The following is a 22417-nucleotide window of genomic DNA, read 5'->3' as shown; positions in this document are numbered from 1 at the left end:
GGTCTGCTGGAGTTTCCCTCCTACCCAACTTCCATCCTGAGGCTCGTGACCCTTGGGGGTCAGGAGAGGGGCTTCAGAGGGGGTCATATGTCAGGACCTATGTTTTAGGGGGAAGGGCTACAACCCTGCCCGGACTCCCCTTAGAGGTTCCTGATTGCAGCAGGGAAACACCGCTGATCACAATCTTAAAAAAGTCAAAACAAAACCACACAGGCAAACACCTGCCGCCTGTGAGCCCCACCCCCACCCCCACCCCCCAGCCGCCGCCACTCACTCCAGCTGACCGAGGTGGCAGCTTCCTCTCAGCGCCCTGCAGAGCTGCTCTAGGTGCTTGGCCTGCAAGCCGCAGTGTGTCAGCCTGCAGAGGAGGAAGGGCGGCCCCTCAGAACAGAGGCAACAGCGGCCACCGCCCCCAGGCATGCAGGCAGAGAGGCTGGAAGAAGAGGGACATGTCTGGCATCCAGAGAGACAGAGACGCACCAGCACACACCTAAGACTGCACAGGCACCCGAGGGCCAGTCAGAGACACAGGGAGACCAAGATGGAGAGACACCGAGATGAGAGACAGCGGAGACGGCTGCAGATACATGGATATGCACGCACGCTCGTGTGCTTATGCACGCAGGCATACATAGGGATGTGCACCTACATGCACACACATGCACCTACACACACGCACCTACACATGCTTCTGCAAACACACACCTACACACACATGCACACACACCTACACACATGTACATAAGGGCACCTACACATGTGCACACCTACACACATGCACACACACCTGCACACACAGCACCAGGGGAGGACAGACAGACAATGACAGAAGGGGCAGCAAGCAAAGACAGAGAAACAGAAAATACAAGAGAAATAAGGAACAACAGAGACAGACAGACAGAGAGATTCAGATGGACACAGAGTAAGTGAGAAGCCAGAACATGGACAGGAGCCCTGTAGGGGCTGAACTCAGCCCCAGGATGAGGAAAGCAGGTGACACATGTCCCCATTCTCTCCATCCAGAGTCCCCACCACCCATCAGCTGCTGGAGGCCAGGGGAGCTAAGACAAGTGGGGGGCCCCCGGGTGGGGAAGGTGGGAGGCAGGGAAGCCAGGCCACAACTCCTGGACAGGCAGGTTGTGTTCTCCAGGGAGCCCTGGGGGCTGGAGGCCTGTGACAGGCTTTGAGCAGAGGAAGGCCATCTCTGTACCTGATTGCTGCGGGGCGCGGGGGCAGCTCAGAGGGCATCTGGCACGTCAGGCTGACCGGCAGCACAGTCCTGGAGGGACACATACCACGGCCGGGCTGAGCACACTCCGAGCCAGTCTCCGGCCTCAGCCTTACCACCCGCCGTTCAGTCTCCACCCGAGGCCTGGAGACCCTGCTTCCCCCCGGGGCTTCTAGGCATCCTGGCTGTGTGACCCGGGATAAATCTCGCAGCCTCTCGCTGGGACAAGGTATGGACATGGCTTTAACACGGCATGGGCCAGAGAGAGCCAGAAGGTCCTGACCAAAATCAGAGCTACGGGCCAAGCGATCTGCAGATCCTTGGGGTTTATGCCCTAGGGCCTCGGTGTCTGGGGAAAAGGCTCCCTGGCTACCCCACCCCCAACCCAGGAGGCCATTCCGGGTCACAGAGAAATGGGGGGGCAGTGGGTCCTCTGACATTCCCCTCCTCTGGGCTGCGTCCCTTGCCAAGCCTGCTGGCTTCCTGCTCCTTTGTGAGTCTGTCTCGGTCCCCTGTGAGCTGAGTGATGCTGTCCAGCAGTGGAGGTCGGGGAGGGTCTGGGCCTGGCTCAGGACAGGGCCCGGATGATGTGGGGCCCTACCTGTCCCAGCTCCCCTTCTGCTCCTCCTGCTCTGGGGCAAACGTGAAGACCACAGTTTTGTGCAGCAGGCTGCCGAGAGAGAAGACAGGAAGGAGACAAGAGGCTGAGGGGGGTCCTGGGGCCATTTTCTAACCCGGCCCGGAGGGACCTCAAAGGCACCATCCCCGGGCCTCTAGCTGAGGCCATCTCCCCTGACTCTGCAGTGACTTCCTGAGCTTCTGGGCACCTGGAATCTTTCTACCACAGAGATTTTGCAAACTTACCAGCCCTCGTTTCCTGGAAAGCCCTTGAGAGAAAACTTCAGTTCTGCCTTTTCTCTGCCTCAGGCTGAAACCCTCCTCCCTCTGCTGTGTGAACCCTCAGGTGAAAGCACTCAACCCAGCACAGGGAGGTCACTGCCAGAGGTCACTGCCAGCTCCAGGACAGGTGCTGACAGTGCACAGGGGGCTGTAACGTACAGCAGGAGCATCTCTAAACTTGACTGTGTAAACGGACTGTTAAACACACATTTCTTTCTTTCCTTCCTTCCTTCCTTTTTAAAGATTTTATGTGTTTACTTGTGAGACAGTGAGAGAGAACACAAGAAGGGGGAGGGGCAAAGGGAGAAGAAGCAGCAGACTCCCTGCTGAGCAGGGACCCTGATGCAGGGCTTGATCCCAGGACCCTGGGATCATGACCTGAGCTGAAGGCAGAGGCTTAACCGACTGAGCCACCCAAGCGCCTCTAAATACACATTACTCATTGCAGAGCTCATACTTCTTCCATGTGGAGAATTTTCAAATAAAAGAAAGAAGAAAATCAAGAAAAATCACCCACCACCTCTTCTGCTGATAACATTTGGGAATGGGGTCTTAAAGTCTTTTGTTGTTAAAATGCAATGAATGCTCTTCCTTTTTTTCTTCTTAATCAATAGGATTAAAGGACAGATTCTTATTTAAAACTAATTTTTCAAGGGATAGGTGAAATAAGGGTGACAAAAACGTTGATAATTATTGGTGGGAGCTGGAGTGTTTGCATTCTCCCTACCTTTCGAGTATGTTTCAGAAGCTTTACTATAGAAATGGTGAATTAAAGTTATACTACAGTCATCCCTCTAGACTAAGACTGTACCTATATCATCATTTTTCATTGAGTTTTTCTCTCTGAAGGTAACTCAGTTTACTTGTCTCCTACCCAATGGCTACATATTTAAGGCATGTTCATTGTCCCCTATTATAAACAACACTGTGGTGAACATTCCTGTATCTAAATGTGTTTGCCCCAGTTGATTTCTTTAGTGTAAATCCCTAGAAATGAACGGAGCACCATTTGGAACGAGGTGAGGATCCTTTATTGGATCATTACCTATGGTGAATCAAGGTCCCCTCATCTCTCTTTTGGGTTAATCGGTGTCTCTCTCCTCCTTCAAGGGGCGTTTAAAGCAGGGACCACCCTACTCGGTTAGAGCCCCTCGGGGTGGGGATTGCACTGACAGTAATATAGTACCTGGCCTCAGCTCCCCAGACTGAATCGGGAGACTTACAGAAATAAGGTAAGGCTGGGCACTGCCTCGGGTCAGTTTTCCTAGAAGCAGAGCCTGAGCCTCCCAATGGGGTAGAGGGCCGAGCCTCACCTGATCACTTCTGTCTGTAATGTCCTGGGGGCCTGCTCTCAGGAGAAGCTAGGAAGGGACTAAGGGAGGCAGAACAGAGCAGGTCCTTAGCCTGATCCCACAGGGAGCTCTGGAGCGTAAAGGGCACCAAAGGTTTGTCCCACCTGCGGCAAGGGGGCTAGGGAGTGATGGCCCTGGCTCTGTCATTGGCCACTCCTGGTTGGGGGATCTGGGAGGACGACCGGCCAGGTGTCATCCGTGGCTCCTATTAGCCTGAGGTAGTTTTCTGGAGAAGGTCTAAGCTGTAAGCAGCCAATTCATAGCAGCTGGGAAAAGAGGGTGTGGTGGGGCACCAGCAGCATCTCCTCCAGGTCCCAAAGGCCTGGGCCCGGAAAGAATGCTAAGGTCTTCAAGAGGATGTTGGGAGAGCCCCGGAGCTCCAGGCTGGAGGGAGGAGTGGGTGACTGGGGTCCACTGGGAGGTCCTACCTGATGTGTAGCTCTGCCAGGGTCCGGCACATGCTCACCGCACTCAGCACACAGTGTACCCCATCTACAGAGAGCCCGTTGTTGCTGAGGCTGTGGAGAGGAGGGGGAGGTGGCAGTCAGCAGGCAGCTCAAGTCCTCAGGCCTAGAAGGCTCCAGTCCCCTCCTCCTGGCACAGTAGCTTGCTGCCACTCTTGGGATGTCCTGGTCCTTAACCAGGGTGTCTTGAAGGATCCTGGGCCATGTGCATGAGCCAAGAGCTTCAGGGCCTCGCTGTCCCACTCAGAGAACAAGGTTCCACAGCTTGTGTGGGAAGAACAGACTCACTGTTTTCACCTCTCTGGGTCTGCCTCCTGGTCTGAAAAATCACCACCATTTTCATCCCATTTTACAAATGGAGAAACTGAGGCCCAGAGACATTAAATGATGTTGAGGCTACTAAGGGACAGAGTCAGGACTGAACTCCTAAGGCAAGATCCCAAACCATGTTACTCAACCTCACCATTCCCCTACCTGACCCACGCTGCATGCTAAGATCTCAACACACCCCACCCAAACCCCAACCCACCCCTTAATTTGGCACCGTAGCCCCACCCTAACACACCTCTTCCCACTTCAACACCCTAAAACCCACCCACCCCGAACCCTAATGCAACGCGCAGTACAACACCCACCCCGCCCCAGGGCTGTTGCAAGGATGAACTAGAGCACTAGCCATTGAAGTACGAGGAACCCGCTCTACACACGCTGGGGGGTTTTAGTTGTTGGAACCGAGACAGGGGCTCCTGCCAGAGGCAAAGGCAAGTCATGGGCAGACTCCGCTCCAGCTTTGCTGGTGTTGGGGGAGAGCAGGTCAGTGGAGCAGCACTATCTTTGGCCACTGCAGGTGCAGACTGGGGTGCCAGGGTCTAGCTGGGGCTCTCTCTGGGGCTCCCCCCACCCCCCACAACCCAGCAGTGACGCCGGTGACTCACTCCAGACTCCTGGCGATGTGCAGCTGAGAGGCAGCCTCTGCCATCAGTCGACAGCCCTCATCGTCCAGCTGGTTTCCTGAAAGGCTGAGACAGAGGGGTCCCCATGACTTGTGCCGTTGGGGCGGGGTCCCCCCCTTCAGCCTTAGCACTCGCACAGTCCCTCCTTGACTTTAGGCAAAGCAGCACTCTGGTAAATGAGTCCTAATAATGATAGATACTACAAGGCTGTGTATGATGAGTCCTGACTGGTCCAGTTGCTTCTACCATTACTGGACATTTCATCCTCATAAGGACCCTGTGGGGCAGGCCCTGTTACTATCCTCATCTTAGTGATGAGCAAATCGAGGTAGACAGAGGCTAAAGCACCTCCGGAAAGGTGGACCTGGGGTTTGAACCCAGGCAGCCTAATTTCAAGGCCCCACCCCAGCTGCTTTTTTATGCTCCAACCTGCGTAATTGCTTCTTATGATAAACTCCATGATTTTAGGGGCATCAGATCTACCATGGGCATCAGGGAAGGGTTCCCTGATGTTGGAACTACTTGCTTGAAACACCAGCTCAGTAGGTAAGGGGTGGGACAGAGATGGGGGAAAGATGTTCCTGGTATTGGGAGCAGCTCATTCAAAGATCCTGGGGCATAGCCCACTGGAGGAGCTGAAAGGAAGACACTGTGTAGGACTGAAGATCTCAGTGACAGGACAGGGTCAGATGGGGCTTGGTGGGCTGGAGGCAGCGTTTTGGATCACACAGGATTTTAGGATTTGGGCTTCACCACGAGCAGTGGGAAGGCGTAAAGGGGGGGCAGGCAGCAGTGAAATGCAGGTCACTCTTTGCTACATGGAAGTGGCCAGTGTCGAAGCAGGGAACCCAGTGAGGAGGCTGATGGGTCATCTGGGTGAGGAGTGAGAGTGGTTTGAATGGGGGAAGTGGATGAAAAGAGGGTGGTGTTGAGAGGTATGTAAGTGGTGGGTAGATGTGGGATGGGCTGGCTCTGGGGGAGGGTGCAGGAGCTGAGAGATGTCTGGTCTGGCTAGCCAAGTGGGTGATGGGGCCATACTGCAGGTGAGAGCACCAGGGCAGGTGTGGGGGAGGCTCAGGCTTGGTGATGTCCTGTGTTTTGCAGAAACTTCTAATCCTGTCTTGCTTCTCTCAGTGGGACAAGGTCAAGGTTCAAGCTCTAGTCACCAAGGTCCTCACCCATTCATCCTTCCCTAGGTTGGGGCTGCTCTCCTCACACCACAGCAGTCCATCACTCCACCCTCATGCCCATTTGATTTCCTGGGATAGTCCTAGCAAGAGTCCCCGGTTCTGGGGACATGACAGGGCCTCTACCAATCCCAAGCCCTACTCTCAAAGGAGCTGAGCATTAACAGAACTTCTCCAGCCCCAAAAGGGTCTCACGGTACTCTGGGAGGAAGACGGGGGAGGGGACCCTGAGGGCTGTGGTTTGGAAGACACATGTGATGAGGTCTCTACTTTGCAGCTCTCAATGACACCGCTTACAAGGACGAGACTGGTGGGAGTCAGACTGTCTGAGCTTGAACCCTGGCCTGGACTCTTCCTAGCTGTGTGACCTTGAGCAAACTTAGCCTCCGTGTGGTTCAATTTCCTCCTCCATGAAGTGTGCATAGTAATAATACTTACACATCTCAGAGACGGTAAAATCAAATGAGAGGATGTATGCAAAAAAGCCTGGTCGAGGGCAAGTGCTAACAGTGGTAGATGCCATGGTGGTCTGAGTTCCCCAGGTTCTTTTTTTTTTTAAGATTTTATTTATTTGACAGCAAGAGAGAGAGATCACAAGTAGGCAGAGAGGCAGGCAGAGAGAGAGGGGGAAGCAGGCTCCCTGCCAAGCAGAGAGCCTGATGCAGGGCTCAATCCCAGCACCCTGATATCATGACCTGAGCTGAAGGCAGAGGCTTAACCCACTGAGCCACCCAGGCGCACCTCCCCAGATTCTTAATGAGGCAGCATGCCCTTCCTTACATCATGCGCCCAAAGTGGGGGCCCTTCAGACAGTGCCCTGCCCCCCACCCACCTCCCACCCCAGCACTTTCTGTAATACTCACTCCACTTCGTCCAGGCGGGGGCCTTCCTGGAGCTGGGCTATGAGCTCCTGTGCGTCATGGACCCTGAGCTCACACTGCTGGAGCCTGGAGTGAGGGCAGATGTGCGGCGCTCAGGGCAAGAAGCTACACCACACCTCCTCTGGCCCCAAGGGCCACTGCCGGGAGTGGGAGCCAGAGGAGTCAGGAGGCAGTCAGACCGGGGTCTCATCCTGGTCCTGCTTCTTAGTAACTGGGCAACCTTAGACAAAGCCCTTAACCTCACTTTCCTTCTCTATCAAATAGGAATAATAAAGTATACTTGGCAGGGTTTTCAAAAGAATTACAGTGAGAAAAGGATATCAAATACTACAGAGCCCAGCGTGTAGCAAGGGCCCATTAAATTAGTTGTAATTATTGCCGTTATGACAGAAGTTCCTTATTCAGGCCAGGATGGGTTATTCAGGTCCTTTCTCTGCCCCATGCCTGTTTTTCCTTTTAGCCTCCTCGCCCCTGCTATACCTCTCGTAGGAAGGCAACCCCCCCATCCCCCTACCATATCCCTCCCCTTAAGGCAATGGAGCCCACAGAGGTACCTGAGTGTCAGACTTCTACTCTGAGCCTCTTCCCTCTGGCCAGCATTTCCCTGCAGGTCTGGCGCTCTGGCAAGAACAAATCCAACAGTGGCCTCGCCTTAGAGTCCAGGGCCTCAAGGGCCAAACCTCTTATCTTGGGTTCCGGGCCTGAAGAGCCCAGGGCACCACCCACCGGGAATGAGTAACAGAGATGGTTGTTTGGAGGAGCTAAATGTGCTATTCAGCAAAGCAGCCAGAGCAAAATGTTTGAGGGCAAATAAACTTTATTCAAATTCTGGCTTTGCCAGAGCTGTGTGGCCTTGGGCAAGTCACTTCCCCTATCGGAGCTTCTGTGGTCTCTTTCCCAAGGTGGAATGACAAACTCTAACACACAGTGATTGAAGGACTAAAAATGAGACAATGTTCGGCCAAGCACCCAGAACGAGCACAGAATTGAAGTTCAGCAAAAAGAAGTTGCTATTTCTATGTTGTGAAGCTCTCTATTTGTACACGTGCCACCTGTGGTTCTAACGGCTGGGAGCATGGACTGTGTGTGGGTCCAGACTGTGCCACCTCCAGGCTCTCTCCCACTGGGCCACAGGACGAGTGGGGGCTGCAGACAAGCTGGCATGTTACTGGCCAGGTTTTCACAGACCCATAGATTGGCACCATCTGACAGAACTTTCCACAATGAAGAGAATGTTTTACATCTGCGCCATCCACTGTGGGAGACACTAGTCTCCCACAGCCATTGAGTCCCTGGAATGCAGCTAATGTGGCTGATAAACGTAACATGTTCATTTTAAAACTTAATTTTAATTAATATATACTTAATTAGCCACATGTGGCTAGTGGCTACCATACTGGGCATCTCAGCTCCATACAGCCAGAGGGGAAAAAGATACTGGTCCGACTAGATTGTTGTATGGGTGAGGAAACAGAAGCTCGGAGCAGGGAAAGGACTTGCCCAGGGACATACTTTATACCAAGTCTGTGAGTCTTGGTCAGCCAGGAAGGAGTGAGAGAAAGTCTAGTTGGAACGTTCTCTCACGGAACGGCTGCTTCCCTTTCTTTGCCCATGCAGGACCAGCCAAACTGGAATCCATGCACAGCTGGATTAGCCGGCATCTGAGTGCCACCGGGACGTCAACGGTGTTTTAAGCATTTTCGTTTCATCCTCAGAGTACTCTGAGATGTGGGTTATCACCATTTCTCCCCCCCCCCACACACACTTTTTTTTAGATGGAAGAGTTTTCCAGAGCTTTTCCCACATACTAACACCAATCTATAGTCATGCCTTCCCTAAGGGCTTGACTTGCTCTGAGATTTCTGGGGATGCTCCCTCCAGCACAGGGACCAGATGTGGTCCAGACATGCTAGAGGAAGGTAAAGTCCTTTGTTAACTTTGAGAAGAAAGGTATTTCTCAGGGCAGCCCCACATTCCAGCTCTTCATAGGCTCTCTTTTGGCCATCTTACTCTGCCAATGGTTGAGCCCAGACTGCTCCTTGGAATGAGCCCAGACCCACCGCCTCCCTAGGTTCTTACCCTTGAAGCTCTGCAGCAGTCTTTGTGGGCGGTGAAAGAAGGAAGATGAGGTCTGCCCCCCTGTAAGAGTCAGACACTGAGCCATGAAACCGGTGGACTGGAAAGCAGCACATCACCCACTACCTGCACTCCCCTTGCAGCCCCAGACATCCAGAGGAAGTCTATTTTATTATAACCAACAGAGAAACAACTGGCAGAAATGCCCCAAATCAGACAAGTAAAATGTGTGACTGTTGTTGCTTGATAAATCCGAGAGAGTATTTTTAAAGGTCAGGAAAACAATATTTACAGAGAGGACTTTTGAAATTAGGAATGCAAAGAGCTTTTGTGGGAGTTAACTCTATTTTAGGGTAAAGAGCGACGGCACTTGACCCACTCCATTCAGCACCATGGAGAGCGACACGCGGCTCAGGATTCCGAGGCTAAAACTACGCTTCCTAGATGTGTTGACCCACTCTTTCAACCCTCCGCCCATCTATCCATGCATCGTTCCGCTCAGCCACTATATACTGGGTACCAGGTGCCAGTCCTGAGCTGGGCTCTGGAGATCTTGAAGTGAATAAAACGGATTCAGGCCCACATACATACGTACTGCAGACATGGTGCTGCATTCCCCACTCCCTACACTCTCCTCCCCTTTTCTCAAGCCTCTGAAGGCCCAGATTCCACCTCTTTTGCTCACCTGACCTGCAGGGTCCTGACAGTAGGACATTCGACTGCTACCTTTGTCAAGCGGAGTAGTGTTGACATGGAGACATTGTTGCGGCTCAGGCTGCAAGATTGTGGCGAGAGTATCAGGAGCGGATCCTATATCCCAGGGGCCCCAGACTTTCTTTGCTTTCCCAGGCCGGGGGTGAGGGGCTCAGGCAGGGGTTGGAAAGATTGCTTACTCAAGCTTCTGAAGCTGCGGCAAACAAGGAAGAACCTCCACGATGTTCAGCACAGCCCAGTCCTTGAGCTGGTTGTCCTGAAAGCTGAGAGCCCTAGCCCCTCAGCCATGGAGCTGGGGGACTTGGGGTCCCCAGTTGGCGGGTGACATGGCTGCCCCGTCATAGGCCCACAATATGTTGGTGACCTGCTCCACAGTACCCAGTAGGCCCAGCTAGAAGAAGCCCTCTGCTGTCCTCACGTCTGTCCCTATTCAGCCCCACGGGGGACTTCCTGCCTAATGGCCCAAGAGATAGGGATAACGGGCTGTGAAGGCCTCAAGAGGTGGGATGAGGACATCCAGAACACTGCTCTTAGGGCTACATCTGGGATGTGCCTGAGGCCAGAGTTTATCAGGGCTTCCTGGCTCCTGGGTGATAAGTGGAGTCTAGACTGGGATACAGGAGATGCTGCTTCCAGCCCCAGCTTTGGTCTTGACTCACCCAGAACCTTAGGCCAAGCATTTTCTTTCTGACCTCACATTCCCCATCTGTCAAATGGAGTCTCCAATCCAGCCTTGCCTGAGTTCCTAGCCAAAGGGACAGAAGTGCAAGGGTCCTTTTGTGCATGATTGCTCTGGTTAGTGCAAAGGTTTAGGAATGTGAACCTGTTGACACTTTTTTCCTCCTGATTATTATCAGTGACCTTTGTCTTTTCTCCTGCCAGCCAATGATCCCACAGAAAGGCACCCAGCTGAGGGGATAGGAGCTGTGGTCTGGCTAACACTCCCCTCAGTAAGTGGGATGACTTAGTGTCAGGTTGCATGGGTCTGGACAAAAGGGTGCCCTTCTAAATCTCCTAAAGGTGCCATACAAGCTCGTGGTGGTTCTGCCCATGAGCTCTTGAGAATGCTCCCCAGCCCCATCCCCTCCTGGGCTACTCATCACAAACACAGAGCAGGACTATATCTGCACAGATGTGATCAGTTAGCATGAAAGTTGCAACTAAATGGTATGTGGTTTTAAGTATGCACAAGTATGTATACAGCTATGAATGTGCATGTGAAGGGAATGTATTTAAGTGAGCAGACGAGTGCACGTGTGAACACACATGTGCACAAGTGTGAAGGTATGTGTGTGTTTCATGCACTTGTGTGGACCCATTGTGCCTGACACCTGCCTACACATGGCCATCCCTTCTCTCAAGGTCACAGAAAGAGGAGAAGGGGGGCCTCAAAACTCAAGGTCCTTCGAGACAGCCCCAACTATTAGATGAAGGTGGCAGTGCTCCAAGGTTTTGGGGAGACTTGTGTCTGGATCTATCCCCACCCCGTTTTTGGACCAAAGCCTCCCCTCTCTGGGTCTCACTGAAAAACAGGCCAAATCCTGATGGAAAATGCAGGACTCATTATAGGCTCTGGGGTGGGGATGGGGAGCCCAGGGACCTGGGAAATAAATTGTCCCCCTAGCCAGCTGGTCTACCTGGAAATCACTCACCTGACCTCCTCCAGCTGTGGACAGAGGCGTAGAGCCTGCACCAGGTGGCTGATGCCTCGGGCAGTGATCTTACTTCCTGCTAACCTACAGGGTAAGCAAACGTGGTGGGCAAGAATGGGGGTGGGAAAGGGGGTAGGCCAGGAATCTACCCTGTGTGGGGTCAAAGGGAGAGGGGAGAGTTCCAGGCATTTCCAGCTGAGGATTCCTCTAGGACCCAAGCCCTGGCTCACCCCAGCATCTTCAGGCTCCCCATTGTCGGCAGGCTCCTGGAGAGGGCTTCGGCAAAAGCATCCCCACACTTCCTGCTCTTAAAGCTGCCACAGGAAGAGGCAAGATGGCAGAGCCTCAGTGCTGGGCAGGGCTTAGAAGCCATCACTCCCACCCCTTCCTCTGCCAGATGGAACTGAATGGTGACGTTAATAGTAGTAGCAGGAGCTGTTGTTTGTAGAAATAAGAAACACGTAGTATGGCAAAGACTGCTAACTGCCCACGGAAACCCATTCTCCACGGATGCAGCTCTAACTGGGAACAGTTTCCCACTCACATTTCCAGCCTCCCGTGCAGCTCAGAGTGGCTATGTAGATATGTTCTCGTCACTGAAAGGTGAGCCAAAGGGACGTGTCCCATCTCCATGTGTGTGGGCTTTGACAAACTGGGTGTATCTAATGCACACTCCCTTCCCTTCCCCGAAGCCGGAGCAGAGATGCCCATGACCCGGGTTTGACCATGCAGATCTAGATGCCCAAGGGGATGATGGAGCATCAGGGGGAGGGGCCTGGGTCCCTGCATGACCATATGGAGCTCAGCCAGCTTAGAGACCTGGACCGCTTACCTCTGAGCATTCCACGACATGCAAACAAAATTCAACATTACTTCCCTCACTGTACTGGGGGGGCAGGGGGCTGGGTTCTCTGGGCTTCACCTTTTCTCTCAATCGTGCTACACATACTGAGCCTTTGCTGTGCACTAGGTGCTTGCTAAGGAGGGTTTTCCCAGCAATCTCTTACCAGGCTCTCACAATAACTCACAACTCTCACAACTCTCCTCATGGAGTTGGTATTATTACTGATTCATTTTAGGGACAAAGAAACTCAGGCTGCGAGGTTAAGTAACCTGCCCAAAGTCAGACCACCTCTGGAGTCAGAGGCTCCAGTCTACGGCTGAGAGGGACAGGGAGAGTCAGCAGATTGCCAGCCACCGCAAGGACACCTGGACCCTAAGGTCTCAGAAGGAAGGGAGCTTCTGCACCGGCTCTCGGGTCGAGGGGCAGTTTGGACTCTGTCCTCACGTTCAAGATCTGCGCCCAGCCTCCCTTGGCAAGGGTCTGACCAACTCCACCCTCCCGAAGCCCAGGTCCCTCCCAGGGCCTCCCCCGTCCTTCCCTGATCCTACTCTCACCTGAGATTTTCGACCTGCTCACAGCCCACCAGGGCCTCAGGGCAGTGGGGCTCCAGAGGGCAGCCCTCAAAATCTAGGTGGATGGGGGCGTTCCTGTGCACCAAGATGCTGGTCAGGGCAGCCAGGTCGGCGTAGGTCAGTGGGAAATTGTGGAAGGACAGGTGACAGGGGAGACTCTGGGCCATGAGACTGGCCAGCTCAGGCTCCTGGGTCTCACCCACGCAGTGACAGAGCGCCACAATCTTCGGCCCCGTGAGCCTGCGGGCGGCCAACTTCCTCAAGGCTTGCATCACCACAGCCTGCCTGGCACTCACCCACATCTCGTCCCGCTGGGCCACGAGGCTGAGGAAGGGTCGGCAGGCACGGGATGCTAGCCCCGCCAGGAAGGTGGGGAGGTGGTCTAAGAGGCTAGGCCTAGCTTTGGTCCGCAGCACCCAGCGAGAACTGAGGGTGATGTGGCTGGCAAGTGCATTTCCATCTACCTTGGGGCTGGTCATCAGGTACAAGGCAGCAAAAAACTCCTGTAGGCTGAGGTGGGTGAAGGCGTAGCCTGTGTCCCGGTGCCCCGGGCCAGTGCAGATGCAGAAGGAGGTCAGCAAACTGAGGGCAGCCGCAAAGGCCATTGTGGGTGGGCGGATGTCTCCTACAGAGAAGATGACCTTCCCGGTCTGCAGGCCGATCAGGGCCACCTCACTGAGCTCCAGCAGGGCCTCGGGAGGCAGGTACCCACGGGGGCCGAGGGTGGACAGCATCTGCACGTAGTTCTGAGTCACGGTGGGCAGGAGGGCCGCAGACTGGCCTGGGGGGCTGCCCGGGAGCAGACGGAGGAGGCAGAGGCAGGTGACCTGGCAGAGCGCAGGCACGGCACACAAGCTCTGGAGGTGTCTGCTGCCCCGCAGCTCCGCCAGGGCTGCCTCCTGCCCTGGCTGGTCCGGGAAGAAGCGGCCCACGTACTCCTCCACCCGCGGCCTGTCAAAGCCCCACATGTGGACTGTGGCTGCCTCTGTAGGCAGGCAGTCGGGCAGCTTCCCTGGGCGGGAGGTGGCCAGTACCCAGCAGCCGGGCAGCAGGGTCCCCCGGCAGAGGCTGGAGAAGAGGTCAAGGGCCGGACTTGGGTCCTCAGGACCTGCCTGCCCTCTGCTGGAGCGGGGATGCAGGGCCTGGTCCAGCCCATCAAAGATGAGCAGGACTCCATTAGCATTCTCTTCCAGGTACTGGAAGACCAGGTCAGAGCCTGCCTCAGGGCTCAGGTACAGGTCGAAAAGGAGCTGGGGCAGCGTCAGGAGACGTGTGATCAGGTTGAGCTGGCGGAACTCAAAAAGAAACAGGGCCTGGAAGCGGTCCAGCTGGCCGTCAGCCCACCTCTGGCAGAGCCGGTGGGCCAGGGTGGTCTTGCCCATGCCTGCCTTCCCCAGGAGCACCGTCACCCTCGGGCCCTTGTCGGCCCTGGTGCTGAAGAGGTCCCGGATGCTCACGTCCGCGCCATCTTCTGCCTTGGGATCCCCCGGCGCCATCCCCTCCTGGGTGCGGAAGGGTGTCGGGGTCCGGCTCCACTGCAGAATTGGGGGGATGTAGGCCTGGTGGAAGGCTAGGGGTTGCCCTGGCCCAGGGATCTTACTGCCATAGCGTTGCTGGGTGGAGGTCTTCAGTAGCTTCAGGTACCTCTGGGCCAACTCTGCAGGGGGCAGGGCAAGGCATGAGAGCGGGGGGCCTCCCACCCCCAGATCCCCTCACCCCAGCACTGGCTGTTGGGAGCCCGTTGCCTCAGCTGTGTGTGCAAGGGCATGGGGATTGGCAAGAGCACACAATTCCTAGAAGGAACTGGTTCCCCAGTTCCTGGTTCCTAGTTCTACAGAAGCCTTGATTCTGGGGGCCATTCAAATGGAGAAGTCCGGCTGGGGGAGCGCAGATCATGGCTCTGTTTGTTTTGCAACAATATAGATGGTGTAAAGTTGTTGGTGAGATGGGGGAGGGGAAGAGGGGGCCTCCCATTGCAACATCTTCTGTATCTGAGTAGCCTCTTCCCCACCTAATATTTCAGTTTTGCAACTCCCCAGGGGTGAGGGCTAGTCACCTGTAGGCCTAGGCACTTGCCAGTCAGAACTGGAAGCTGGGCCCTTACTATGTCGGGCACTGACTTTTTAATTGTTGGATCCCCGGGAAAACTTGGGTGGCCCAGGGGAAGAACTGGGGCCACTGTCAGGGGATGCTGGGGACAGCTGGTTGAGAACAAGGATTCTTTTGGCCAATGGGTGGAGAGTGAGAGAAGTTCCGTCTACTCTACTCCCCTCTGGCCTGGCCGGTCCTCAGCAGCCCCCATGCCTTGTGGTGGGGGAAAATCTCCCTGGTATTCTGCCCATCTCTAAACTGGCCAATAAGGCCCCAAGTCTGAGGTCATACTGGTCACCTCTCCCCTGTCCACCCAGGACGTCCAGTCTATCTCTGTTGGAAGGAAGACCAGAGTTGTTGGGTTCCTGGGAACTTATCAGCAGGGCACAGAGTCCAGGATCTGTGTCCTGGCCCCAGGGCAGGTCCTGATGTCTGGGTCCTTCCCCACCTTGGTACCCACCTAGCTGCTGCTTCTTGCACTGCTTCGGGCGGGGTGAGGACCCAGAGCTCTGATAAGGCCGCTTGAGGCCTGGAAAGAAAGGCAGAGTAAGAGTAAGGGGTGAAGTCTGGGGGCCTGAGCTGAGGGGTCACCAAGCACCTTTGGGGAGCTCCAGGTCACAAACAGACAGACAAGTGTCACTGCAAAGGCAGTGGCAAAGGCAGGCCTGGGCAAGGGCAAAGGCAAAGGCAGGCCACGGGTAGAGGTTGAATCATCAACACCAGTTTCTGTTGGCAGAAGGGGGTCCCAGGCCTGGGTGACAGACTCGGAGGCTCTGGGAAGGCTGATCTCCCAGGCCAGGATGCGGGAAGCTGGGCCCACAGCCAGCAGCCTCAGAAACACTCAGCCTTGGCCATTGAACGGCTTGGGAAAGATGCAGGTCTGTCGAGGCCACTGCTGGTTAGAAAAGTGGGGTTTTCAATGGACTAGGCCAGTTCTGCGCCCTCCCCCTGGGGTCAGTGTGTTTCATCACCCTTACTTCACATCTCTCATGTTTCCTCACTTCCCTTACTGGTTTCTCAGATTCTTAACTGTTTTGTGGATTCCTAAGAGATACTTTAGTGCCTTACCGAAGAGTCTGGGAAAGGAGAAGAGGAAGAAGGAAAACAAGAAGGAAGGGGAGAGAGAACAGAGGGGAAGAAGAGAGGAAAGGGGATTTAGGGAAAAATGTGAAGAAGTAAAGTGGGATACTCCCCCAGCCGGGCATCAGTGACCAGTCAGAGAAGCCCCTGGGCAGGACCCTCTCCCTGATAGGTGTTGGCTGTAAAAGTGCTGGGCCGCAGGGAGATTTGGGGACCCCTGAGAGGGACTGGAACCAGTTTGAGAGTATTTTAATATTCCCCAAGTACTCTCTTAATAAAGGACCCACTGGCTAAGCATCATTCAGGTCTGGTCACAACTATGTGATAATTATACCAGCTCAATGGTACAGGCCAGAAGGGACCAGGACTAAATGGTTTTGATCTGCTGGGGAGCTGGGATTATGGGGTGGATGTTTTCTGTTGAAGCCTGTTGATGTTACTGCCATGCACAGCTATGGTAAAAAGCCCATACTTCCCATAGAAATAAAGGTTCTGAGTGCACAGCCATCCTGAGACACAATGGTGAAAGATGGAAAGCTTTCCCTTTAAGATCGGGAATAAGGCAGGGGTAAAGGCTTTCACCACCTCTATTCAACATAGTACTAGAAGTCCTAGCCAGAGTAATTCGGCAAGAAAAAGTCATAAAAGACATTAAATTGGAAAGGAAGAAGTAAAACCTGTTTGCATATATGTAGAGAACCTTAAAAACTCCACAAAAGGATCTTTTGGAACTAATCAATGAAGTCAGCAAAGCAGCAGGAATACAAAGCTGACATATAAAAATGAGCTGCATTTCTGCACAGATGAACAACCTAAAAGGGAAATTACAAAAATAATTCCCTTTACAAAAGCATCAAAAGAATAAAATGTTTAAACATTAACCAAGAAGGTGGAAAACGTGCATGATGAAAACTACAAAACACTGGGACGCCTGCGTGGCTCAGTAGGTTAAGCCTCTGCCTTCGGCTCAGGTCATGATCTCAGGGTCCTGGGATCAAGCCCAGGCTCCCTGCTTAGCCTTTCCGAAGAGGCTGGGAGCCTGCTTAGCAGGGAGCCTGCTTCCCCCTCTCTCTCTTTGCCTGACTCTCTACCTACCTCTGATCTCTCTTTCTCTGTCAAATAAATAAATAAAATCTTAAAAAAAACCCTACAAAACATAATCTTACCCCAAACAATCTACAGATTCAACACAATTTCTGTCAAATCCCAACGACCTTTTCTGCAGATATAGGAAGATGGATCCTAAAATTCGTCTGGAATCCCAAGGGACCCCAAAGAGCCACAGACTCTTGAAAAAAGAAGAAGAAAGTTAGAAGACTCATACTTCCTGATTTCAAAGCTTACTCCAGAGCTACAGTAAGCAAAATAGGGTGGCAACCGGCATAAAGACAGATATATAGACCAATGGAATAGAATAGAGAGCCCAGAAAGAAATCTTCACATATATGGTTAAATAATTTTTGAGAAGGGTGTCAAATTCTTTTAATGTGGAATGGACAATCTTTTCAAAAAATGGTGCTGAGAAAAGTGGGTGTCCACACACAAAAGAATGAAGATGGACCCTTTCTTAACATCACATACAAAAATTAACTCAAAATGGATCAAGAACCCAGATATAAGCCCCCTAGCAATCAAATTCTTAGAAGAAAACATAGGGCAAAAACTTCACAACATTGGATTTGGTAATGATTTCTTGGTATGGCTCCAAGGCCCAGGGAACACAAGAAAAAAACAAACAAAACAGGCTTGATGAAAGTGAAAAACATTTTGTGCATCAGAAGACACTATCCACGGAATAAAAAGAGAACCTATAGAATGAGAGAGGTCTGCAAAACATAGATCTGAAAAGGGATTAGTATCCAGAATATATAAAGAACCCCTAACCTCAACAACAGCAAAACGAACAAAGTGGTTAAAAAAAATGGACAGAGAACTTGAAGAGACACAGCTCCCAAGAAGGCACAAGAATGGGCAATAAGCACATGAAAGACACTCAGCACCACCAATCATTAGGGAAATGCAAATCAAAATTACAATGAGATCAATACCACCTCACACCCATCACGATAGCTACTATATTTTTAAAAATCAGAAAACAAGGGCTGGCGAGGATGTAGAGTAATCACAACCCGTGTGCGCTGCTGGTGGGAAGGCAAAATGGCGCTGAGGATGAGAAAACAGTACGGAAGTGCCTCAAAAAATTTAAAGATAGAACTGCCATATGACCCTGGATTTTGAGATATACTCAAAAAGAACTGAAAGCAGGATTTTGAAGAAATATTTGTTCACCCATGTTCACAGCAGCATTATTCACAAGAGCTTAACTATGGAAGCAACCCAAGAGTTTAGCAGTGGATGGATGGATAAGCCAAGGGTGGTGTACACAGATCATGGAATGTTCATCAGCCTCACAAAGGAAGGAAATCCTGACACTGGCTACAACACGGACAAGGGACAAGATGTTGAGTGAAATGAGCCGGTCACAAGATGGTTCCACTTATAAAAGCTACTGAGAGTGGTCAAATCATAAAGACAGAAAATAAAATGGTTGTTCCCCAGGGCTGGGGGAGAGGAGACTGGGGAGCTATGGTTCAGTGGGGACAGAGTTTCAGTTTTCCAAGATGAAGATAGATGGTGGTGATGGTCACCCAAGAGTGAATTTAATACCACCGAACTGTGCACTTAAGAATGGTTAACGGGCGACTGGGTGGCTCAGTGGGTAAGCCGCTGCCTTCAGCTCAGATCATGATCTCAGGGTCCTGGGATCCAGCCCCACATCGGGCTCTCTGCTCTGCGGGGAGCCTGCTTCCTCCTCTCTCTCTGCCTGCCTCTCTGCCTATGATCTCTCTCTCTCTGTCAAATAAATAATTAAAATCTTTTAAAAAATACATTTAAAAAAATGGTTAAGATAGGGGTGCCTGGGTGGCCCAGTCAGTTAAGCATATGCCCTCAGCTCAGATCATGATCTCAGCGTCCTGGGATGGAGCCCAAGGTCAGGCTCTCTGCTCACTGAGGAATTTGCTTCTCCCTCTCCCTCTGCCGCTCCCCACTGCTTGAGCTCACTCTCTCTTTCAAATACATAAAATCTTTAAAAATGGACATGTATATTTTGCCACTATAAAAAAAATAAGAAGTTGGCCCATGAATCCCGAGGTGGTCACCATTTGATCACTGACCTCTCTGTGTTCTACCCGAAAAATCAGTCCAAGGTTGCCAGGGTGTGGACAGTGGTCTGTGGGTTAATATCGGGGCCCAGGGCATCTCAGTGATGTGGGGCCTGAGTCTGTGGGTTTGGAGGACGAGGCCTGAGGTTAGGGCACAAGGTGAGAACACGCCTCCCCTAGTGAGAGTGGCTGGGATCTCGGCACTGCCCAAGGGCTGACACCTTCCTGCTCGCTCAGGACATTCCAGCTTAGACCTCTGGGAACAGGTATCAGGACAGACCAAAGGCTTCAGGGCTGCAGAGGGAGAGATGGGGTGGGGGCGGGGGGTGGGTGCCTAGGATCCATGTTGGCAGGGAGGGGATATGTGCAGATGTGTTGCAGAATGAGGAGGCTGGTTTAAGGGAAATGACTGTGCCCAGCCACCGTCTGCCCCTTCAGGGCGCGAGGTGGGGCCTCAGCATCCTCACTGCCCCCCTCTTACTCCGCACCCCCGGGCCTCACCGTGCTGGAGCTGAGAGGCAGGCTGGCTTTCTTCACCGGCCTCCAGCTGGCTGGGAAACACTGAAAGAGAGGGGGAATGGAAGACGCTGTGGGGACGTGGGGGGATGCTCTGGGACCAGCTCTGGGACTGGCTGTGGCCCGGTGTCTGGCTCAGGGCTCATCTGTCAGGGCGGGTCCCCAGCAGGAGAGAAGTGAGGTCGACACTTGGCCCGACCAGGGAAGGCAGCTGTGGGTAGAAATGTGCGCGTACATGCAGGTCTGTACACGGACAGGTACATGTGTGCATGTCTAAATGTGCACATGTGTTTCGGCATGTGCACGTGTGCACTAGTGCACACACGTGTGTGTGATTATACACACATGCATGCACTGTGAACCCCCTGCATTCCCTACACTCTGCCTCCTGCTAGAGCCCCCAGGTGGGTTCTCACTTCCTCGCCAGGAACACCGCTGCCCCTCAGTGCTGTTTCCCCACGATGCCGTGTAAGTAGAAGTTGCCAAAAAACATGCCCAGAACCGAACAAGGGTGCCTGTCAGCAGGGTGTGGAGGGCTCTGCCCATGGCTGCTCCTGACCACGTTAAGAATGATGGGCCGGGGCACCTGGGTGGCTCAGTGGGTTAAGCCTCTGCCTTCGGCTCAGGTCATGATCCCAGGACCCTGGGATCAAGCCCCTCATCGGGCTCTCTGCTCAGCAGGGAGCTTGCTTCCTGCTCTCTGCCTGCCTCTCTGCCTACTTGTGATCTCTGTCTGTCAAATAAAAAAATAAAATATCTTAAAAAAAAAAAAAGAATGATGGGCCATCTGGAATTTCTTGGCTGGAATGGGACACCGGCCCTTTCTGTCCCTGTATCCAGCCTTTCTGGGCACCTGGGGTGAGGCAAGGTGGAAGAAGGGGCCTTCTGGGTCTCCAGCCAATTTGGTGAAACTTGGGAGTTTACTCGAGAAGTGCTCAGAAACACAGAATTTTGCTCCTGTCTTGACCACGTCACCCCCGTGTGACTCAGGCGGATCCTGGCCCTCCCGGGCCTCCCAGGCTCCCCGTGACAGGGGCCAGCCGGCTGCTCGGTACCCCTCCCGCCTGCCTGGTACCCCTCCCGCCTGCCCGGTACCCCTCCCGCCTGCCCTTACCGACTCCGTGGCCCCAGGTACTGAGCAGGGGCACCTCGAGGTCCAGCGGCACGTCCAGCTCCATGCACACGCAGTGGATGAACGCCTGCCACGTGGCCCGGCCTTGAGCGTGCAGTCTTCTCAGCTGCAGGATGACCCCCTGTGTGGCATCCTGGGCCTTGTCCCTGGAGCACAGGTCCATCTTGGGGAGGAAGAACTTCACCTTGGCATTCAGCCATTCTGAGTCTTTGCTGAGCAGCCTCACAAGCCAGTTCCACAGGTGCTCGGTGCCCAGCTGGAGGCTATCGGGGTCCATGAGGAGCCGGCCCTGCAGGGACAGGGGAGAGGTGAGCTGGGGGGCAGGCGAACAGGGGGACAAGTCAGCTGGTAGGAAGCCAAAGGCATAGTCAAGAACAACGTCTCACATCTGGGGGGGCCGTGGGCAGGCAGACAAGTGGCTTCTTGGTGGAGTCTCCTTGCCTGTGCCCAGGGATCGGTCCCAGAGAACAGCCTGCTTCTTTGGTACTCCTTACCCCCTGCTTATCTGTACCTGTGTCCTGGCTCTGGAAGGGTCCAGTCCATCCCCTGTGGATGCTTTCCTGAGAAGGCTTTATTTTTCCCCGTTTCCATGGACCTATTTTTGTGCTGCTCTCTGAGCTCAGCTCATGGCAGAGACAACTCATGGTCCCCGCACGCCCAATCTGTTCTCCCCTGCTTCCTTAGTATTAGAACTCCTGAATATTTCCTGCTCATCTGGAATAAGCTCTATTTCCCAGCCTCCCTTGCAGTTAGAATAGGCCATCTTATTAAGTTTTGGCCACTGGGATAAAGGTAGAAGTGTTGTATATCCTTCTTCGCTTCCTCCTTTTAGTTGGGATGTCAAAGTGATGGCTGCACCTTGGGCAGCCACGGAGGACCATGAGGTGGAAGTCAGTTCCTCCAGTGGTGGAGGGTAAGGCTGAACTTCTCTGGCATGACAAGGAGATACACTTCTGTTTAAAGCACTATTGTTTAGGGATTTTTGCTATTTACACTGAAACTGAGTGCTAGCTAATACAAACCATCTCCTTCTCTCTCAGCAGATTTTCCCCTTCTAAACTGGCACTCAAACAAGCTGTTGGTAGGTAGGGGTACCAATATACATCAAGGGGCACTTACATAGCAAAGCTTAAAAAAATTTTTTAAATGATGTGGGAATTCTGTTTCTAGCACTCTAGCCTTAGGAAATAATTATGAGTGTACATAAAAATTATAATTACAAAGCTGTTTCACTGCAAGGTTATTTATAATAGATAAAAACTGGAAACAACTTAAATGTCCAAAACCTGGGGATTTAACTAACTGGTGGTCCCTCATAAGGTGGAAAATGCTGTCACATCTCCAAATCTACTTTCTGGTACTATTTCCTTAAGAACAGTAGCGAACACTTAGAAAGCACAGACTGTGGGTGAGGCGCGGTTCTAAGTGTTTTATGTGTCTCATATAATCCTCATGACTGCAGAGACCCCACTTCCAAATCCGAAAAGAGTGGGAGGCTCATGCAGGAAGAGCAGCCTTACCAACTCTCAGAGGCTGGGGTGCAGGACTGTATGCCCCGGGGTTCAGACTGCATCTGCTCCCCTTGACTCCCAGCAAGGGCATGTGTCCCCA

At 53.0% G+C, this 22417-nt stretch overlaps 1 protein-coding gene across 15 annotated transcripts in view; it reads right to left on the bottom strand.

The window, feature by feature from the left end:
* NLRC5 (NLR family CARD domain containing 5) overlaps positions 1 to 22417 on the bottom strand; it is an 86040-nt gene that overhangs the window by 35877 nt on the left and 27746 nt on the right. For 11 of the 15 annotated variants that reach the window (XM_032326445.1, XM_032326429.1, XM_032326439.1 and 8 more), the window contains 16 exons: positions 20789 to 21095; positions 19660 to 19719; positions 15375 to 15443; positions 12806 to 14480; positions 11638 to 11721; positions 11408 to 11491; positions 9935 to 10018; positions 9727 to 9816; positions 9045 to 9104; positions 7520 to 7585; positions 6948 to 7031; positions 4880 to 4963; positions 3909 to 3998; positions 1830 to 1898; positions 1211 to 1279; positions 275 to 433 (listed from right to left, as the gene is read on the bottom strand). In XM_032326445.1, coding sequence (XP_032182336.1) covers positions 275 to 433; positions 1211 to 1279; positions 1830 to 1898; positions 3909 to 3998; positions 4880 to 4963; positions 6948 to 7031; positions 7520 to 7585; positions 9045 to 9104; positions 9727 to 9816; positions 9935 to 10018; positions 11408 to 11491; positions 11638 to 11721; positions 12806 to 14480; positions 15375 to 15443; positions 19660 to 19719; positions 20789 to 21083 — 3122 coding nt within the window. In that variant the 5' untranslated portion in view covers positions 21084 to 21095. Of the gene's footprint in view, positions 1 to 274; positions 434 to 1210; positions 1280 to 1829; positions 1899 to 3908; positions 3999 to 4879; positions 4964 to 6947; positions 7032 to 7519; positions 7586 to 9044; positions 9105 to 9726; positions 9817 to 9934; positions 10019 to 11407; positions 11492 to 11637; positions 11722 to 12805; positions 14481 to 15374; positions 15444 to 15634; positions 15756 to 19659; positions 19720 to 20788; positions 21120 to 22417 lie in introns of those variants that run through there. The other 4 variants (XM_032326431.1, XM_032326438.1, XM_032326436.1 and 1 more) reach the window with 4 other exon arrangements.

Source organism: Mustela erminea, chromosome 19, assembly GCF_009829155.1.
Source record: "Mustela erminea isolate mMusErm1 chromosome 19, mMusErm1.Pri, whole genome shotgun sequence".
NCBI lineage: Eukaryota > Metazoa > Chordata > Mammalia > Carnivora > Mustelidae > Mustela > Mustela erminea.
This window is presented reverse-complemented; position numbering and strand designations above follow the sequence as displayed.